Here is a 17,245-nt window from a genome sequence, read left to right on the forward strand (position 1 = left end):
CTGAAAGCAGTCCAAATATAGGATAAATGCAGTCAGACTATTAATTCAAGGTAGGAGTGTAGGTCTAATGACATCTCAGGAATGCCAAGCCCTTTCCCTATCAGACGACAAGTTTAGAAGGGAGACAAATGTCCAGAATCATGTCAGCCTTTAATATGTTTTCAGGGGAAGTGCAATGAACTGGCTTTGAAACAACAGATCTATAAGTTGGGGCATGAGAATGGGGAGCATAGCTGATGGAATTGTCAGCTGAGTACCACATACAATGGCATGCCAGGCCACTCAGAAATTACAAGAAGGAACATTCCTCCATCTGTCTTCACTGTTCATAGGATCTTTAGGATAAGCAGAAAGGAGAGGAAAGGCATATGTAAGGGCCACTGGCCAGCTGGTGTGAAATGCATCCGTTACCAGCATACAGGAAGCTCTGAATCTGGTGCAGAATTTTGGCAGCTTGCCTTTCTGTGGAGGTACAAAATTATCCACTTACGGTCTCTTGCAGATCATGCAAACTGAAATTGAGTACATCTTGTTCAGAGACACCCCCCAGAACTTATGGTTTGACAACTAAGCAGTCTGCCTGCAAACAGGGGTCATGCCAGGTAAGTTGCTGTTATGGCTGTGAGATTCTTCCTTTTCTCTGTCTATTCTAAGAAAACACTTGCCTGTCTAACATTCTGCTTTGGTACCCTCCTGGCAATTAATATAAGAGAGCACCACAGTGTCAACAGATGAAATAAGGGCTGGCTACTTGGAGACCTTGTTCTTAAAGCTCACCTTTCATTCACACCTGGTCATCAGGCAGATAGAGGAATAGCTGAAACTATGTGGACAGATGGTGCCTACCTTTTCCTATTCACCACTTAATGCTATTGTGTTTAGCCCCCACCGATCTACATTATTGGGTCAAATCCCTGCCATTTTCCTTTATTTTTAGATGAACACCTTCTGAGCCACATCACCTTTGGATTGCGTAAAAAGAGAAGGATTCATAGCTCAGTAAAATGAAACTTTTATCTCAAAGCAAATACAGTAAGCATATGCTTAAAGACTTTGTGGTCAAACAACCCAGTTTGTAGTTGTAAAGCCTCTTTCTTCTTGTTCTCTTCTTGCTGGTCCTCGTTAGGTGGCGATATAATACGTTGCCTTTGCCAACAACTGGTCTCAACAATCTATTTTCTATAGACACAGATGATATCTTAAGTAATACATGGATCACTTAATACCTTTTCAAGAACTTACCTTTCACCCTCTGGATTCTAACTCTTCTCATCCCAGCCCCAGTCTCCTTGTCCAGCCAGTCCCATTTCCCTACTGCTGACTCCTCATTCCATCTGTCTACCTTCCGCCCCGTCCTGACTGGCTCCCAATCCCAGTCTCTTTCCCTGGGCTCCTTATGCAATCTTAGTCCCCACTGTGGCTCCTTTCCCCAATCTCTTTGCTCACCTGGTCTACAGCCTCTTGTCTGATCTCAGTTGCCCCCACACCATTTCACTCACTGCCTCCTAGGCTCAGTCTTCCTCTGTCAGCCTAGTCCTAACCTCCTTGCCCAAACAGTCCCAGCCTCCTCTTCCCACACCCCATGCTCCCACTCCCAGTCTCCTTGCCCAAACAGTCCCAGTCTCTCCAGACTCCTTGTCCCAATCTACTCCCTTCCCCTCCTCCCTGCTTCAGCTTTTGTCCCCTCTGCATTCAAACCAGGTGCTTTCCCCTTCCAGGTTGCCTGGGTGCCAGCTGGGGAGTCATCAGGAACACAGGAGAAACAGGCTCACTGCTTTCAGTTCTGGTGCCCAGTCCCATCCCATCCCATCCCAGAGCAGCTGAGAGCTAGGAAAGTCCTAAGTCCCACAGCCCTGGGCTGGAGCATGCTCAGTCACCATGTGGGGAGCATATATGTGCAGTTTGGTCAGCAGGAGAATCTGAGAGAGGTTTAAGCGTGTTCAGTGAGGGTACAATTTTCACATATTTTTTGCTGTAAAGCTCTAGCAAGTCTCTACTGAGCACATGAAAACTGCAAATTTTCAGTGGCTTATAACTTGGCTAAAGTTGGGAAGATTTTCACAAAGACAGCCTTGACATAAAGGTCCCTCACTACCTAATTACAAGTTCCTGCTACAAAGTATATGGACATTAGAGCATTTCAGAGAGAAGGCTGCAATAATGGTTTTAACATTGCAAAACATACCTTTCTTTAGTCTCCTTCTCAGAAACAGATGTACTGTTCTGGCTACAGTTTCCCCAAACAATTCAGCCTAAGGCAGAAAGTCGGGCAAGTAAAATTTCAGCCCAAATTTCTAAAGTTTTGCAAAGTTATACGCAACTGAAATTAGGGTTTTATAATGGAAAGTGTTGGAGAACCTTAACGATAGGTGGCACTACCAGCTCCATCAATAATACAGTTACATGAGTAGTATTCACAAAATATGTGGGCCTAATTTTGGAGAGAGTGCTTGAAAATTTTTGCTAGGACATCTCTGAGAGGAAAGTGGTTGGAAAGTGACTACTACTCAGACACAGAATCTGCTTAAGTGAGGAAATTCGTAATCTTCAGAGTCTGAATTACCTACACCCTACAGTGTGGATTTGTTCTTCACGGTGTGCCATACATTGATTATGCCTGTATGAGTAGCCTGATTGTTTTAAAGGTATTAATATCTAGCAACTCCCTTTCTCTTCAGTGGGAGTTACTGAGTCCTCAGCATTTTTAAAAATCGTGCTCAGATTTAGGAACCTAACCATGGGCTTAGAACTCTAAATTTAGGCACCCAGATAAGGAAGCCTTGGTCAGGATTTAACTGGGAGAAATCTCCCGGGTTGGCCATAGGCAGAAAACATTTTTGCCACACCACCACAAGTGGCTGAGCAAAACAAAAAACAATCAATCAAAAACAGCCAGCCAATTAGTGGAGGAAGGGGTGAAAAAAAGCAGAGTGACACAGTGGTGTGGCACACCCGCATAAGCTTGGGCCTAGGGTTGGCCTGCCCTGGAAATCACACTGAGGGACCAACCTGCTGATATTCTCAATTTTGAAAAATGTGCATGAAAATTCTTAACTTTCATCTGTGATCTCCCTCCTCTAGCAGCTGTTCTACCTCCATGCCAAGGGAATAAAACCTTGGATTTGTTAACTTTCCGGACACACTAGAGAGCTCATTTTGGAGTGTGGTCATATAGAGAGTCTATTATAGATTTATTGGTATAGTGGGTGAATAAAATAATGTTCTTTTTTTTTTTTGTCAGAAGTCCATTACCTTTACATATGCTGTTATATTTCATCTTAGAAATTAGTAAAAGAACAAGCAAATATGAAATAACCCTTAAAATTATTTCGGATAAGAGTCAGTTCTGCATCTGATACATTCTTTATTGAGGGACTATATCCTACATCACTCAATGATCCAATAGATGTTTTTCCATATCTAACTACTAAGATGTAAACAAATAACTTTTCACCAAAGGAAGACAAGTCATAATAGCTTAATATTCGCCCCTCCCCCCAAAGAGTTCTGTTGCCCAAAGGACAGCACAACTTTGAAACATGGTAGTACAATTTGTTTTCAAAAGTGTCACAGTAGGCGCAGGTAACTCAAAATTCCTTTTTTTCCAATGAACAAGCATCTTATAGCTTATGGGCTGATATTTTCACTTAAAATCTTCTGACAGGAGGTTTATGTATCTAAAAGTATTATTTGCACCACAGTGTGACTTAAGTGCAAAGGACCAGTGGAAAAACTTGCAGTGTCCTGCCTGAACTGCAGTTGCTATTTTGAAATCCCCTTCTTCTAAAGTTTTAAATAAGCATTTAGAACACAAGCTAAGATTTTAAATCTTCAGAAGTACTGCAGTGGGCTTACTGCACAACATTTATGATGGTGGTAGCGGATACCTTTTAGGTGCTGTGATGTGAGATCTATAAATTCACCTCATGTTTAAATTTACCACATGCTGTCAATTTGACATTTTTTTAGAATTAGCCAATTGCATTTTTTTCTAATATAGCCACCTTCAAGTCTCCAGTAGTATAGTCTGACTTTTTATTTAAACAAATAAAAAGAGAGTATTTACTCTTTTACTGTGTTTAAGGGTCTTTAGGTGGTCCCAAGAGCAACAAAACAAAACATGCTGCAGATCAGCCCTTCTCCTTTCTCCCTGCGCAAACACCTGCTTTGCTGCTGCTGTAATTATAAGCACCCTCTTGAAGAGCCTTGGGTGAGTGTGCAGATGGGATCCTCAGAGAGCAGTGCACCACAGAAATGCAACTGAGGCCAGTAACTCCGTGAAGCTTACTATCCACTAAGTGCTGTCCAATGCACACAGCAAAATTAAAAAGAGGAGAAGTACCTTCTCCTCCTAAGGTTACTTACAACAATAATTGAAACAACATTTTAAAATGAACTGTGATTTTCCAAGTTGACAGTGTACACACACTTTTAGGTCACATCGCCTTGAGGCATAGTTTTTAGAATTTTATAATGGATTCAAATGACATGTATATACAGCTTATATGATACATCATCATAGAATGATCGATTCATCTCTTTAAACCAATAAGGCACAGTATCAAAAGTGCAGGTGAACATGCACACTTATTTAAATAGGATTACTAAACTTCTTTTCCTATTAATCAACAGCAAAAATAAAGCAACTATCGGAAAGAAACTTTACATTGCATAAGAAATGGATGCTTTTAATTTGCACTTCATGTAAGATTATAACGAACAGAATTGATATCAACCAACCAATTTACAAGAAGGAGCTTTACTATATTTATTACATTAAAAAACAGTCAATCAGGATCCCAGTGATTCCTAGAATTATAGTATACTTTAGCTATAAAAGTAGTTTTTAACTTGTTCTCCAATTAGTAAGATTCATAGATAGTAAGGTCAGAAGGGACCATTATGATCATCTAGTCAGACCTCCTGCACCATGCAGGCCACTGAATCTCACCCACCCACTCCTGCAATAAACCTCTCACCTATGTCTGAGCTATTGAAGCCCTCAAATCATGGTTTAAAGACTTCAAGGTGCAGAGAATCCTCCAGCAAGTGACCCGTGCCCCATGCTGCAGACGAAGGCGAAAAACCCCCAGGGCCTCTGCCAATCTGCCCTGGAGGAAAATTCCTTCCCAACTCCAAATATGGCGATCAGCTGAACCCTGAGCATGTAGGCAAGATTCACCAGCCAGATACCCAGGAAAGAATTCTCTGTAGTAACTCATATCCCATCCCATTTAACATTCCATCACAGGCCATTGGGCCTATTTACCATGAACAGTTAAAGATTAATTAATTGCCAAAATCATGTTATCCCTTCATACCTTCTCCCCTATAAACTTATCAAGTTTAATCTTGAAGCCAGATAGGTCTTTTGCCCCCACTGCTTCCCTTGGAAGGCTGTTCCAGAACTTCACTCCTCTGATGGTTAGAAACCTTCATCTAATTTCAACTCTAAACTTCCTGATGGCCAGTTTAGATCCATTTGTTCTTGGGTCCACATTGGTACTGAGCTTAAATAATTCCTCTCCCTCTCCAGTATTTATCCCTCTGATATATTTATAGAGAGCAATCATATCTCCCCTTAGCCTTCTTTTGGTTAGGCTAAACAAGCCAAGCTCCTTGAGTCTCCTTTCATAAGACAGGTTTTCCATTCCTCGAATCATCCTAGTAGGCCTTCTCTGTACCTGTTCCAGTTTGAATTCATCCTTCTTAAACATGGGAGACCAGAACTGCACACAGTATTCCAGGTGAGGTCTCATCAGTGCCTTGTATAACGGTACTAAAACCTCCTTATGCCTACTGGAAATACCTCTCCTGATGCATCCCAAGACCGCATTAGCTTTTTTCACAGCCGTATCACATTGGCGGCTCATAGTCATCCTGTGGTCAACCAATACTCCAAGGTCCTTCTCCTCCTCCTTGTGATACTTGTGATTAATCCCTAAATGCATGACCTTACACTTCTCACTATTAAATTTCATCCTATTACTATTACTCCAGTTTACAAGGTCATCCAGATCCTCCTGTATGATATCCCGGTCCTTCTCTAAATTGCCAATACCTCCCAGCTTTGTATCATCCACAAACTTTATTAGCACACACCCACTTTTTGTGCCAAGGTCAGTAATAAAAAGATTAAATAAGATTGGTCCCAAAACCAATCCCTGAGGAACTCCACTGGTCACCTCCCTCCAGCCTGACAGTTCACCTTTCAGTATGACCTGCTGTAGTCTCTCCTTTAACCAATTCCTTATCCACCTTTCAATTTTCATATTGATCCCCATCTTTTCCAATTTAACTAATATCAGTTCACTAGCCTGTGGCCATCAGAATGCAGCTACTCAACAATGGCAAGTGAGCAACCTTCACTAGAAATGTTGACCAAAAGTCTTTTGCAATAATACATGTCACTGGATACATATTTCTTATCCTCATCTCATGGCTTAGGCCACTTCCTCAGAGGCGGGACCCAGGTCCGCTCACTACTCTGGGCACCAGCCCAGGGACTCTGTGAACAGCAGTCATGCACTGCTCCCTTTAACTCCCTAAATTAGCTGCTACTGTTTTTCCCCAGGCTTCTTCCCAGCAGGTTTCTTCCTTGTCACCTAGTCCCTGAGGGGTACTGTTCTCAGGTTCACGCAGTGGGCAGTGCATGGGAAGTCGCTTACCTTCCCAGATTTCTGCCAGGGTTTGCCAGCCCTGCTCAGTCACATGGTGCGGACATTATCTTTTTACTGAAGATTTGGCTTTGACACAGCACTTTAAACCACACAGGAGACCATTATCCCGTGACCACAATTCCACTCCGTTGACATTCATGAACTTACCTGGATGTATAGCTACGTGACCTCCGGACTATATAGTGAAATACAGTATGTTTTATTTCTTCTAACCTTTCAGCTTTTACTTCTGCTCCATCTTCTGGATTCATGAAAGCACCTCTGTTTAAGAGAGCACTTAAGCACGTGTTTACTTTTCTTACACTTTTGGCATTTCTCTATTCAAGTCACTGGGATTTAAACAAGTGCTTAAGTGGTTTCCTCAATTGAGGGCAATACTTATTTATTTGTATTATATGTAGCATTTACAGTATGTGTCTGTGTAAGACAGACATGCAGATGCAATAAAATGACAGCCACTAAACTACTTCTCAATAACATTAAAGATTTAAAAACCTATTTAAAACTATTGTCCCTCCCCACCCCCCAATAACCTCAAGAAAACCACAAAACTCTATGAGAATTGTCAAACATTTTCCAGTTCAGCTTTAGGAAATGAAAGAAAATCTGAAATCACTGTTTTTATTACAAACACTGAGGGAAGAAAGAATGTAGATAATGGTGCCAACCAATGGCTTCTAAATGGAGGATCAATATCTCATACTATTTTACAAAAGGAAATAAAAACCCACTGCTGTAATGATGTGAAAGAGATCACATCATTACAGATCAGGTTACCAGTTTGATCTGATGTTTTAAACAGACTATAAATCTGGCTATAGCCATTTCTAAATCTAAATCACAATTGTTAAAGTCAGAGAATAAAAAAAACCCATACGACATAAATATTGAGTACCAAACCACCAATTCCACACAAATATTTTAAAGTAGACACATAACTAGTTGACACTTAATTACAAAGCAGTGTTTTTGTGTTCCACTATATCATGTTGAATTACTAGATTAAATGATCTGCATTATCTTACCTGATACATTCCAACTCCAATGTGCTTGGGCTCAATTTTCACTAGCTCAGCTAATGGGTCTTGTACACGTCTAGCTATGGAAACTGAAAAACAGAAGTAGAAAACAACTGTGGTTTTATGTAAAGAGCAGCACTGCATAATTACTTTTGTTGGTATTTTTCAATGTTGTAGATATTTAATCTCTCTTTTTTTGCCTGGAAAAAATCCATGTGAATGCCTTAACTGAGATCAAATGTTTTATTACAAATGAAAGCACCAAAGTTATCATCAAGACACATTCTTTTCTCAATCTTTTCCTCACTGTTAGAAATATAAGCGGAAATCTATACTTACTGAACTTTTATTTTTAATAATTCAAAGGCCTAAAATGAACACATACCGCTGCATCTCAATGTTCATTTTCATAGGCCTATTAGCTAGCTGGCTTTTGAATCCAGTTTCAATTAGTCTGAGATAATTACATATACAGATGAAAAGTTTATTTTTATATTACAATGATTTCATACTAAAAATGAGAATGACATTTTCTGTAACTAAATTCTGAAATTTCTTCTGAATCTGAGTTATAGAAATTTAAATGACATTATTGATGTTTGTAGATATTTCTCAAAGTGAAAATTTAACTCTGATTCGTTACATTAGTTCTCCACAACATAAAAGTCTCATTGTACCCTGTACATCTGAAGTTGAATTATCTATTAATTAAATTCTAAATGATCACTTTGAAAATGTACTGGGTATCAGTATCAGGATACGTTTATACAGCAACTGTCAACCTAAAAACCACCCAGAGTGTATTAAATAGCATGTATACAGAAAGTATTTTCAAAAGAGTCTAAGTCACTTAGAAGTCCAAGCCCCACTGACTTTCAATTAGATTAGGCTTAACCTGGAACTTTGGTGCTCTCGAAAATTTTACCTAGCATGTCAGTTAATTTGATTTAGTACGGATTCTTGATTGAGAATGCCAGGCTGCAAAAATCAAAGAGATATACAGAGGACAAAACTGGCTGCCACTTTTATGAAATAACTAATTGTACCCAGGAAGATCTTACCAAACTCAACCTCTATCCATATGTAACCTGGATACCTGGTCCATTGCTGGAACCTAAGAGTTGTTGTTGAAGCCAGCCCCTCACATACTGAGCTCTCAGGGTTGGCATCTACTTGCAAAATCTGACTCTTGGGCTAACTAAACAGGCATTGCTCCCTCATAACCACAACAAACAGAAAAGTCTAGCCCGATGATGTTAAAATGTGTAAGCTCCCTCTTCTCCCCAGCATGACTGCTCAGAGGAGACAGGTTGCTTGATTTAACTGCTCCCCTGAACTATCCCTTGTTGGTAAGGTGTCCCTGCCTAACTACAGAAATCGTGACGTGGAATACCAAGATGCAAGATGTTCCATGGATATCAAAGTGCAGATCCGGGCCTTCAAGAATGGCAGAAATATGCATGTAGGGAAAACCTACCTATTGGAGGCTGGAATTGGGTGGGTTACCAGCACAAAATTCCTTCTCAAGACTAAACCCCATGGTTCCTGATAGTACACTATGCAGAACCAGACAATGAGCCAGTCAGACACAGCAAAGCACCTCCTGATAAAATATCAGAATCATTCATCAGGGGGCCAACCATAATACACAGAGAATTTGAAAAAATGAAAGGCTGAACAGAATTGCCTAGTAGGACTCAGCATGTTAGTTAAATGGATATCAGCCAGTCATCATGTGCAGTGATCAGTAAACAGGCCTGTCTGCATCTGAGGCCCTCTACAGGCCATGAAGGCTGAATTTACAATGGTGACTAGCGCCTTTCCCTCCATCCCCACCAAGAGGCTGGTCTGACAGTCAGGGATCACTGGGTCACAGGGATGCTCCGGACACGCTCCCTGTGCCAACAGCCAAGAGGTGGGTCATATAGTAGTCACAACAACCAAAGAGTCCCTCGATGCAAAGTAGACCCTTCAGGAGCCAGGTAAGCTGGTATTAAGCTGCACCACCAGCGCAGCACAAAGCAGTTTAATGCACTAGAGAATCAGTCCTGATATGTGGTTATAAATAAATCCTGTAGCGTACTTGCCATAAGGAAGCAAATATATTTTGTTTTCCATTGTGAACCCAAAAAGATTGTAATAATATAAATCTAGAAAATATTTTCAAACTAGGTTTTTGTTTTTATGACAAATTAACTAATTTGTTATAATGTAATGACTGTTATTTTTACTCAGATGGGGTCTCAGGGCCCCAATTGGGGACAGTTGGTTATTCTGCTAAGCACTGTACAAATACATAGAAATCGATACTTCTTGTCCCAAAGAGGTACAAACTAAACAGACAAAGAAACAAAAGGCTGGGGGGGGGAGGGCGGAGGGGGGAAGAGATACAAGCAAATGGTCAGGATAAAATCCGTGGTCTCTTTTTGGTGGATGAGGGTCAGGGTGGTGGGGTAACAGGGTAGGAAGGGAGGGAAGAGAAGATGAATGAACAGAAAGAGCCTGATAGACATAGGGAGGAGGAGGAGGAGGAGGAAGACTGGTGATTGAAGCAAAGATCAAAGGGGGTGGTGGGAAAACGGTCCAAGAGTAGATTTCAGCTGTGGTATCACATGGCAGAGGGTTTGAAGGACAGCCCTCGGAGAGGCTGTGGGTGCTTCACCTGCTGTGGATGTAAAAAGAGGAGAAGGAAGGCAGGACAGGAGAAGGCTGGGGTCTTTTATAAGCCACCCCAGAAGCTGTCCACAGCTGATCTGGGCACACTCCAAGAGCTAAGGCTTAAAATTATATTTGGGTCGTTAATATCTTTTTTCCCCAATGGTACATTTCCTGGCATAATAGAAAAACAGTGAATTATGTGAATGTTCAAATTAACAGTTTACTGGAGCACAAAAAATTTTACACACATCTTTAAATGGCAACTACCATTATTTTAGGCTGACAAATAATTCATGAAGTTTCTGAAAAGAGCTTTATTACACAATGATGCTTAAAGCCAATATAGCAAACTTAATGCCTACTTGTTTCCCTTTTATGGAAGACTCCTCAAAACCACAGACACAAAATATACTAACTGAATGTGCATCAGGTACTTCACTTTCAAAGATTTGTATCACCCGGCCTTTGATAAAAAATAAGATGTACAGTTAACATTAAGTTCACTGCTCGGTCATGTAATACTTTTCACATCCTTTATTATTATAGTTTTAACATAAGCTGAAAATGGCAGCTTCCAGGGTAGACTTAGAAAGCTCAATACTGGTGACATCTGATCTGCCTGCTTCTCTACCCCAGAATTTGTGAATTCAAAGACTCTCACATATGAATTCAAAGGCTCTTGTCAAAATCACAAAAGGTTAATCAGTGCAAGTGCTCTAGATTACAACAGAAATGCTTTCCTATAATAATCACTCATATAAATTACCAATTGAAGTGTCTGTGCTACATACAGATCACTAACAGGCTTTAAAGTTAGCAGAGCTTCACCGGAGCATAAAAACTAAAAATAAATAAAATGAAAATGACTTTGTTGCAAAATAGAAAAGATTTACTTTTAACTATTTTACACTACTGTATACACACATCAATATAGTGTAAGTCTTTCAACACGTCAAGTTTAAGGAAGACTGCTCAATTTCTATACAACTGTTCAATATAAGTGTTTCCTAACCACAGAAAAACTAATCAATATGGAATAAACTTGCATAAGAGTGTTTTTAGAGAGCAAAGAATCTGAGAGCAAAAATTTGCCACAGTCTATCATTCATCTAATTATACCTATATAAAATAAACAAATGGACACAGGATAGTCGCAGCTAGAGGAAGGACAAGAGTTTTTTTTAAATTTGTCCCTGGACCCAATTTTAACCTCATTTTATAAATCTTGGAACCTTCATTTTTATAAAAGCTTGGCTGATAACAGTACTAGCATGTCTCTGCAGGGTTTCTGCCCTGGAGGTAGGCCCTGATCCAACAAAGCACTTAAGCACATCCATACATGGGAATCAAAGAAACTGTTCACATGCTTAAAAGTTACATAGATGCTTAAGTGTTTTCCTGGATTGGGGCCTTTGTGGGAGTCATGGGAAAAGTGGAGGACAAAGACCAACCAATAGATTATACAGCCTGAAGAAGAAAATGGAGCGGGCACAACTCCTAATGCCACAATGGCATAGAATTGTGAAAATCTCCATGAAAGCCTCAGCTCTACCCCAGAATTTTTCTAACTGAGAAATAAAATAGAAGGTATACTATGAAAAGCGTATGAAGACCCACACCCTCACGTGGCATGCACTGACTCTCCTACCCAAACACAAGAATTGTGTCTAAAGTGACTATATACAGATGTCAGAGTAATGGATTTCCATGACACTGATCCTTTAAGGGGGGCAGCAATTTAAGGCCCCAATCCTGCAATCCAATCCACACGTGCGGACTCTGCAAAGTCAACAGGGCTTTCCATGGGTGCAAGTTCTGCCCATATGGACCACCAGGGCTACAGAAGGTAAAACAGAAGCACTTGGGGGAGGGGAGTCTCATTCCCCATACAAAAGCAAATCACAAACTTTATTTTAAAAAAATATGAAGCAATATAGTTTAATTACCAGCAATGATGAAGCGCTTTTTACGTGTGCATTCTAGGAGTGAATAAAAACCATGCATTTTTAGAACACTTATATGGCGACTCATTCTCCATATCTGAAGTTATTAAAGGATATTTCATTTTTGCTCAGAAAACATAAATGACACTCTCTGATGGCCATGCAGCAAAATAAAATAAAATAAATCAATTTTCTCTTAAAATGTCAGCCAGGTCAAACTGGAGATTTGAAATACCATTGTTAAAATACATTAGTCTAACTCAGTGGTTCCCAAACTGGGGTTTGTGAACCCCTGGGGGTTCATGAAATGTTATGGGGGGTTCTTGGGAAAAAATTCCCTAATGGCAGACAGAGCTGTCCATAGGGACCCTGGGCAGCACGAAGCCAGCAGCCTGGAGCCTTGGGGACTTCCAAGAGCTAAGCAGATCAAAGCAAGCATATCTGTCACACTGAGGAGATTTAAACTTCACGACTTCTTTTACGAAATGGAAAGGGAAGTAGATTTTTTTGCTGTTTTTAAAATTAAATAGGCTGCTAGTGTTGTTTTTAAATTATTATGAAGAACAAGTTTAAGCTTTGTTGTAACGTGCGTTGTTTGCCTGGACTGCTCAAGACCTGAATGCTTGTGTAGGAGGAACTCTTTAGAGTTGGCTTCTTAAATACCTTGATGCTGTTTCCCATCTGAAACTCCTTGATGAAACATAGGAGCCAGAGGCACCAGTATGGGGGAGCAACGAGTGTCACATGCCATCCCCGCATCAGTATACCCCCCCCACGGATCCCTCCCCTTTTTTCCGTGGGCCCCCCAACTTTTCTGGCGGTGCCCCTGCACTCCTTTTTTCTACTGGCATCTCTGATAGGAGCCTTGTCTTATAACAGGCTTAATCAAAAGTGATACAAGCGACAAAAGGGAGATCTTGGAAGACTGTTACTGTTTTCATAATGTAATAAAAATACTGTAATGATAAATAATAATAAACAAGCATGTCATAAAAACAAATTTTATATTTCCAAGATCACTGCTTTTATCATTTATGCTGAGGTAAGGGAGAAAATCCATGGAAATATTCATTTTTAGGAGAGGGGTTCAAGAGACTTGAAGTTTTAGTGAAAGGGGTTCACAGGTTGTTAAACTTTGGGAACCACTGGTCTAACTGAAGTAAAACTATGTGAAGAAAACTTTTTGAAATAAAACATGAAACCTTTTTACTCTTTGATTTTAAATAGCATTGTAACTTCAACATTGCGCTGTTTTTCATTCATCAGAAAATATAATCACGCGAACTGCATACAGGCTGATGCAAAACGTCTTCAAAGTTGCCAGTTATGAATAAAATATTCATTGCAACATTTGAACTTACAGTAATATATTCTGCTGCCATGCAGGAGAGCAATATAAAATTTAAGAGCTTAAGGGGAGAAGAGGGGCTAGGTTGCACACTGGGTTTAACGTACATCCTTTTCACCTCTGAATGTCTGAGATAAGATACAGAAAAGATATAGATGTTGAAATGCTGTCTTATTATTCAGATATCTTATAGCACTTTGCAAGATGGTGATGTAACAACAGTCTCATGGTCTCAATCCACTACATACTGGATATTTGATGTGACTCAACCACCACATAGTTTAGCATTTTTGCCAGTCTCCACTGAGGTGCACTGACAGTGCTGTGGGGAAAAAGCCTGCACAGTAGCTGCTTGCACAACTCAGGCTAATCGTATCACCTCACCTCTATGTCCACAAGACATTAAAATAATCCTATATCATCCAGTTACACAAAGACACACGAGGAGAGTTCACCTTCTGACAATTCCCATCTTTAGACCAAATTAAAGGCAATGTTTTAACTTCTTTTATCCAGGCCTCACATTCCCTAAAACTTCCTTTTTGCTAATATTTGCCATCACAAGCAATATGTATTGTTCCCATAGATCAGAAATGTGATAACTTTCACTTCCTACTACTCAGCCAAATCTTCAAGTATTTCAGGAAAAATCTCTATTGAGTGAAAATTGAAGGATTTGGCTCTGAGAGTAGAAGAAAGCTATATTTTTCCATTATGGCAGTTAACAGTGACTGGGATGTTTCAGCTGTCAGGTCCAAGAAAAGTCAGTGGTGGGACATTCTTCATTGAGGGCCCTTAGTTATGCTACCTGCCTCCCCTCCTTACCAGCCAGAATTAGAATATGATGGCATACAAGGAGTGGCATAAATGCACCCTGTTTAAAGGCACACCAACAAGAATCTAGTCAATTTCAAAAGAAAAACAACTAAAAGAAGTTTCATGGCCAGTATACCTGCCTCTGTACCTACTTGCCAATTTTTGTGGTTTTACTTATTTTGTGGTTTTTATTATTTTCTTTCCTGAGTTGCTGTGCAAGATCCACACAGACAACAGGGAAATTGACTGACTATAAAAAGAAAAGGAGTACTTGTGGCACCTTAGAGACTAACCAATTTATTTGAGCATAAGCTTTCGTGAGCTACAGCTCACTTCATCGGATGCATACTGTGGAAAGTGTAGAAGATCTTTTATACACACAAAGCATGAAAAAATACCTCCCCCCACCCCACTCTCCTGCTGGCAATAGCTTATCTAAAGTGATCACTCTCCTTACAATGTGTATGATAATCAAGGTGGGCCATTTCCAGGACAAATCCAGGGTTTAACAAGAATGTCTGGGGGGGAGGGGGGTGGGTTAGGAAAAAACAAGGGGAAATAGGTTACCTTGCATAATAACTTAGACACTCCCATCTCTATTCAAGCCTAAGTTAATTGTATCCAATTTGCAACTGAATTCCAATTCAACAGTTTCTCGCTGGAGTCTGGATTTGAAGTTTTTTTGTTGAAGAACTGCAACTTTCATGTCTGTAATCGTGTGAGATTGCTTGATAGAGCTCTTGTAGGTGTTTGTCCCTGTCTGAGGGGCTGGAGCAAATGCGGTTGTATCGCAGAGCTTGGCTGTAGATGATGGATCGTGTGGTGTGGTCAGGGTGAAAGCTGGAGGCATGTAGGTAGGAATAGCGGTCAGTAGGTTTCCGGTATAGGGTGGTGTTCATGTGACCATCGTTTATTAGCACTGTAGTGTCCAGGAAGTGGATCTCTTGTGTGGACTGGACCAGGCTGAGGTTGATGGTGGGATGGAAATTGTTGAAATCATGGTGGAATTCTTCAAGGGCTTCTTTTCCATGGGTCCAGATGATGAAGATGTCATCAATATAGCGCAAGTAGAGTAGGGACGTTAGGGGACGAGAGCTGAGGAAGCGTTGTTCTAAGTCAGCCATAAAAATGTTGGCATACTGTGGGGCCATGCGGGTACCCACAGCAGTGCGATACAACCGCATTTCCTCCAACCCCTCAGACAGGGACAAACACCTACAAGATCTCTATCAAGCATTCTTACAACTACAATACCCACCTGCGGAAGTGAAGAAACAGATTGATAGAGCCAGAAGAGTTCCCAGAAGTCACCTACTACAGGACAGGCCTAACAAAGAAAATAAGAGAACGCCACTAGCCGTCACCTTCAGCCCCCAACTAAAACCCCTCCAACGCATTATTCAGGATCTACAACCTATCCTGAAGGATGACCCAACACTCTCACAAATCCTGGGAGACAGGCCAGTCCTTGCCTACAGACAGCCCCCCAACATGAAGCAAATACTCACCAGCAACCACATACCACACAACAGAACCACTAACCCAGGAACCTATCCTTGCAACAAAGCCCGTTGCCAACTGTGCCCACATATCTATTCAGGGGACACCATCACAGGGCCTAATAACATCAGCCACACTATCAGAGGCTCGTTCACCTGCACATCCACCAATGTGATATATGCCATCATGTGCCAGCAATGCCCCTCTGCCATGTACATTGGTCAAACTGGACAGTCTCTACGTAAAAGAATAAATGGACACAAAACAGATGTCAAGAATTATAACATTCATAAACCAGTCGGAGAACACTTCAATCTCTCTGGTCACGTGATTACAGACATGAAAGTTACAGTTCTTCAACAAAAAAACTTCAAATCCAGACTCCAGCGAGAAACTGTTGAATTGGAATTCAGTTGCAAATTGGATACAATTAACTTAGGCTTGAATAGAGATGGGAGTGGCTAAGTCATTTATGCAAGATAACCTATTGCCCCTTGTTTTTTCCTAACCCACCCCCTCCCCCCCAGACATTCTTGTTAAACCCTGGATTTGTGCTGGAAATGGCCCACCTTGATTATCATACACATTGTAAGGAGAGTGATCACTTTAGATAAGCTATTGCCAGCAGGAGAGTGGGGTGGGGGGAGGTATTTTTTCATGCTTTGTGTGTACAAAAGATCTTCTACACTTTCCACAGTATGTATCCGATGAAGTGAGCTGTAGCTCACGAAAGCTTATGCTCAAATAAATTGGTTAGTCTCTAAGGTGCCACAAGTACTCCTTTTCTTTTTGCGAATACAGACTAATACGGCTGTTACTTTGAAACCTGACTGACTATAAATGGGGAAGCCGTGAAACTGACTGTACACAGAGTACTGCCAAATACACTAAGAGAACACAAACTGCGAGAGGGAGAAAAATATTTCTCTCTGATTTCTTTCATTTTCAGTGACCATAAGCATTGCTTGTAATAATAAGAAATAAAACATTTTCAGCCAGAAATGGGAGTTTTAGGTTGATGACATTCCTTTAAACATGTGTCTTTATATAGGGCTAAAAATGTGTCCCAGGCAATAACTATGATGATTTGGCCATCCTCTATGAGTGGGAACATTTGTTTAAGTTGTTATAGAATATGAGGCTTCCAGATGCAAAGGCAATGGGTTTTTACAAATGCCTATATCAATAAATGTATGGCAACCACAAACTATTAGGCTATGATTGTTTTCAACTTAAATTTTGTCATAAATGAGAACATTCTGTATTTTTATTTTAAAACCT

The 17,245-nt window shown here is 40.5% G+C and overlaps 1 protein-coding gene across 3 annotated transcripts in view; it reads right to left on the bottom strand.

Annotated features, from left to right (window-relative positions):
- The window catches only part of SRBD1 (S1 RNA binding domain 1), a 217,030-nt gene that overhangs the window by 70,137 nt on the left and 129,648 nt on the right, over nucleotides 1-17,245 (bottom strand). For all 3 annotated transcript variants that reach the window (XM_074947140.1, XM_074947139.1, XM_074947141.1), the window contains one exon: nucleotides 7,706-7,788. In XM_074947140.1, coding sequence (XP_074803241.1) covers nucleotides 7,706-7,788 — 83 coding nt within the window. The remainder of the gene's footprint in view (nucleotides 1-7,705; nucleotides 7,789-17,245) is intronic.

This window comes from Natator depressus, chromosome 3 (assembly GCF_965152275.1).
Source record: "Natator depressus isolate rNatDep1 chromosome 3, rNatDep2.hap1, whole genome shotgun sequence".
In the NCBI taxonomy this organism is placed as follows: Eukaryota; Metazoa; Chordata; order Testudines; family Cheloniidae; genus Natator; species Natator depressus.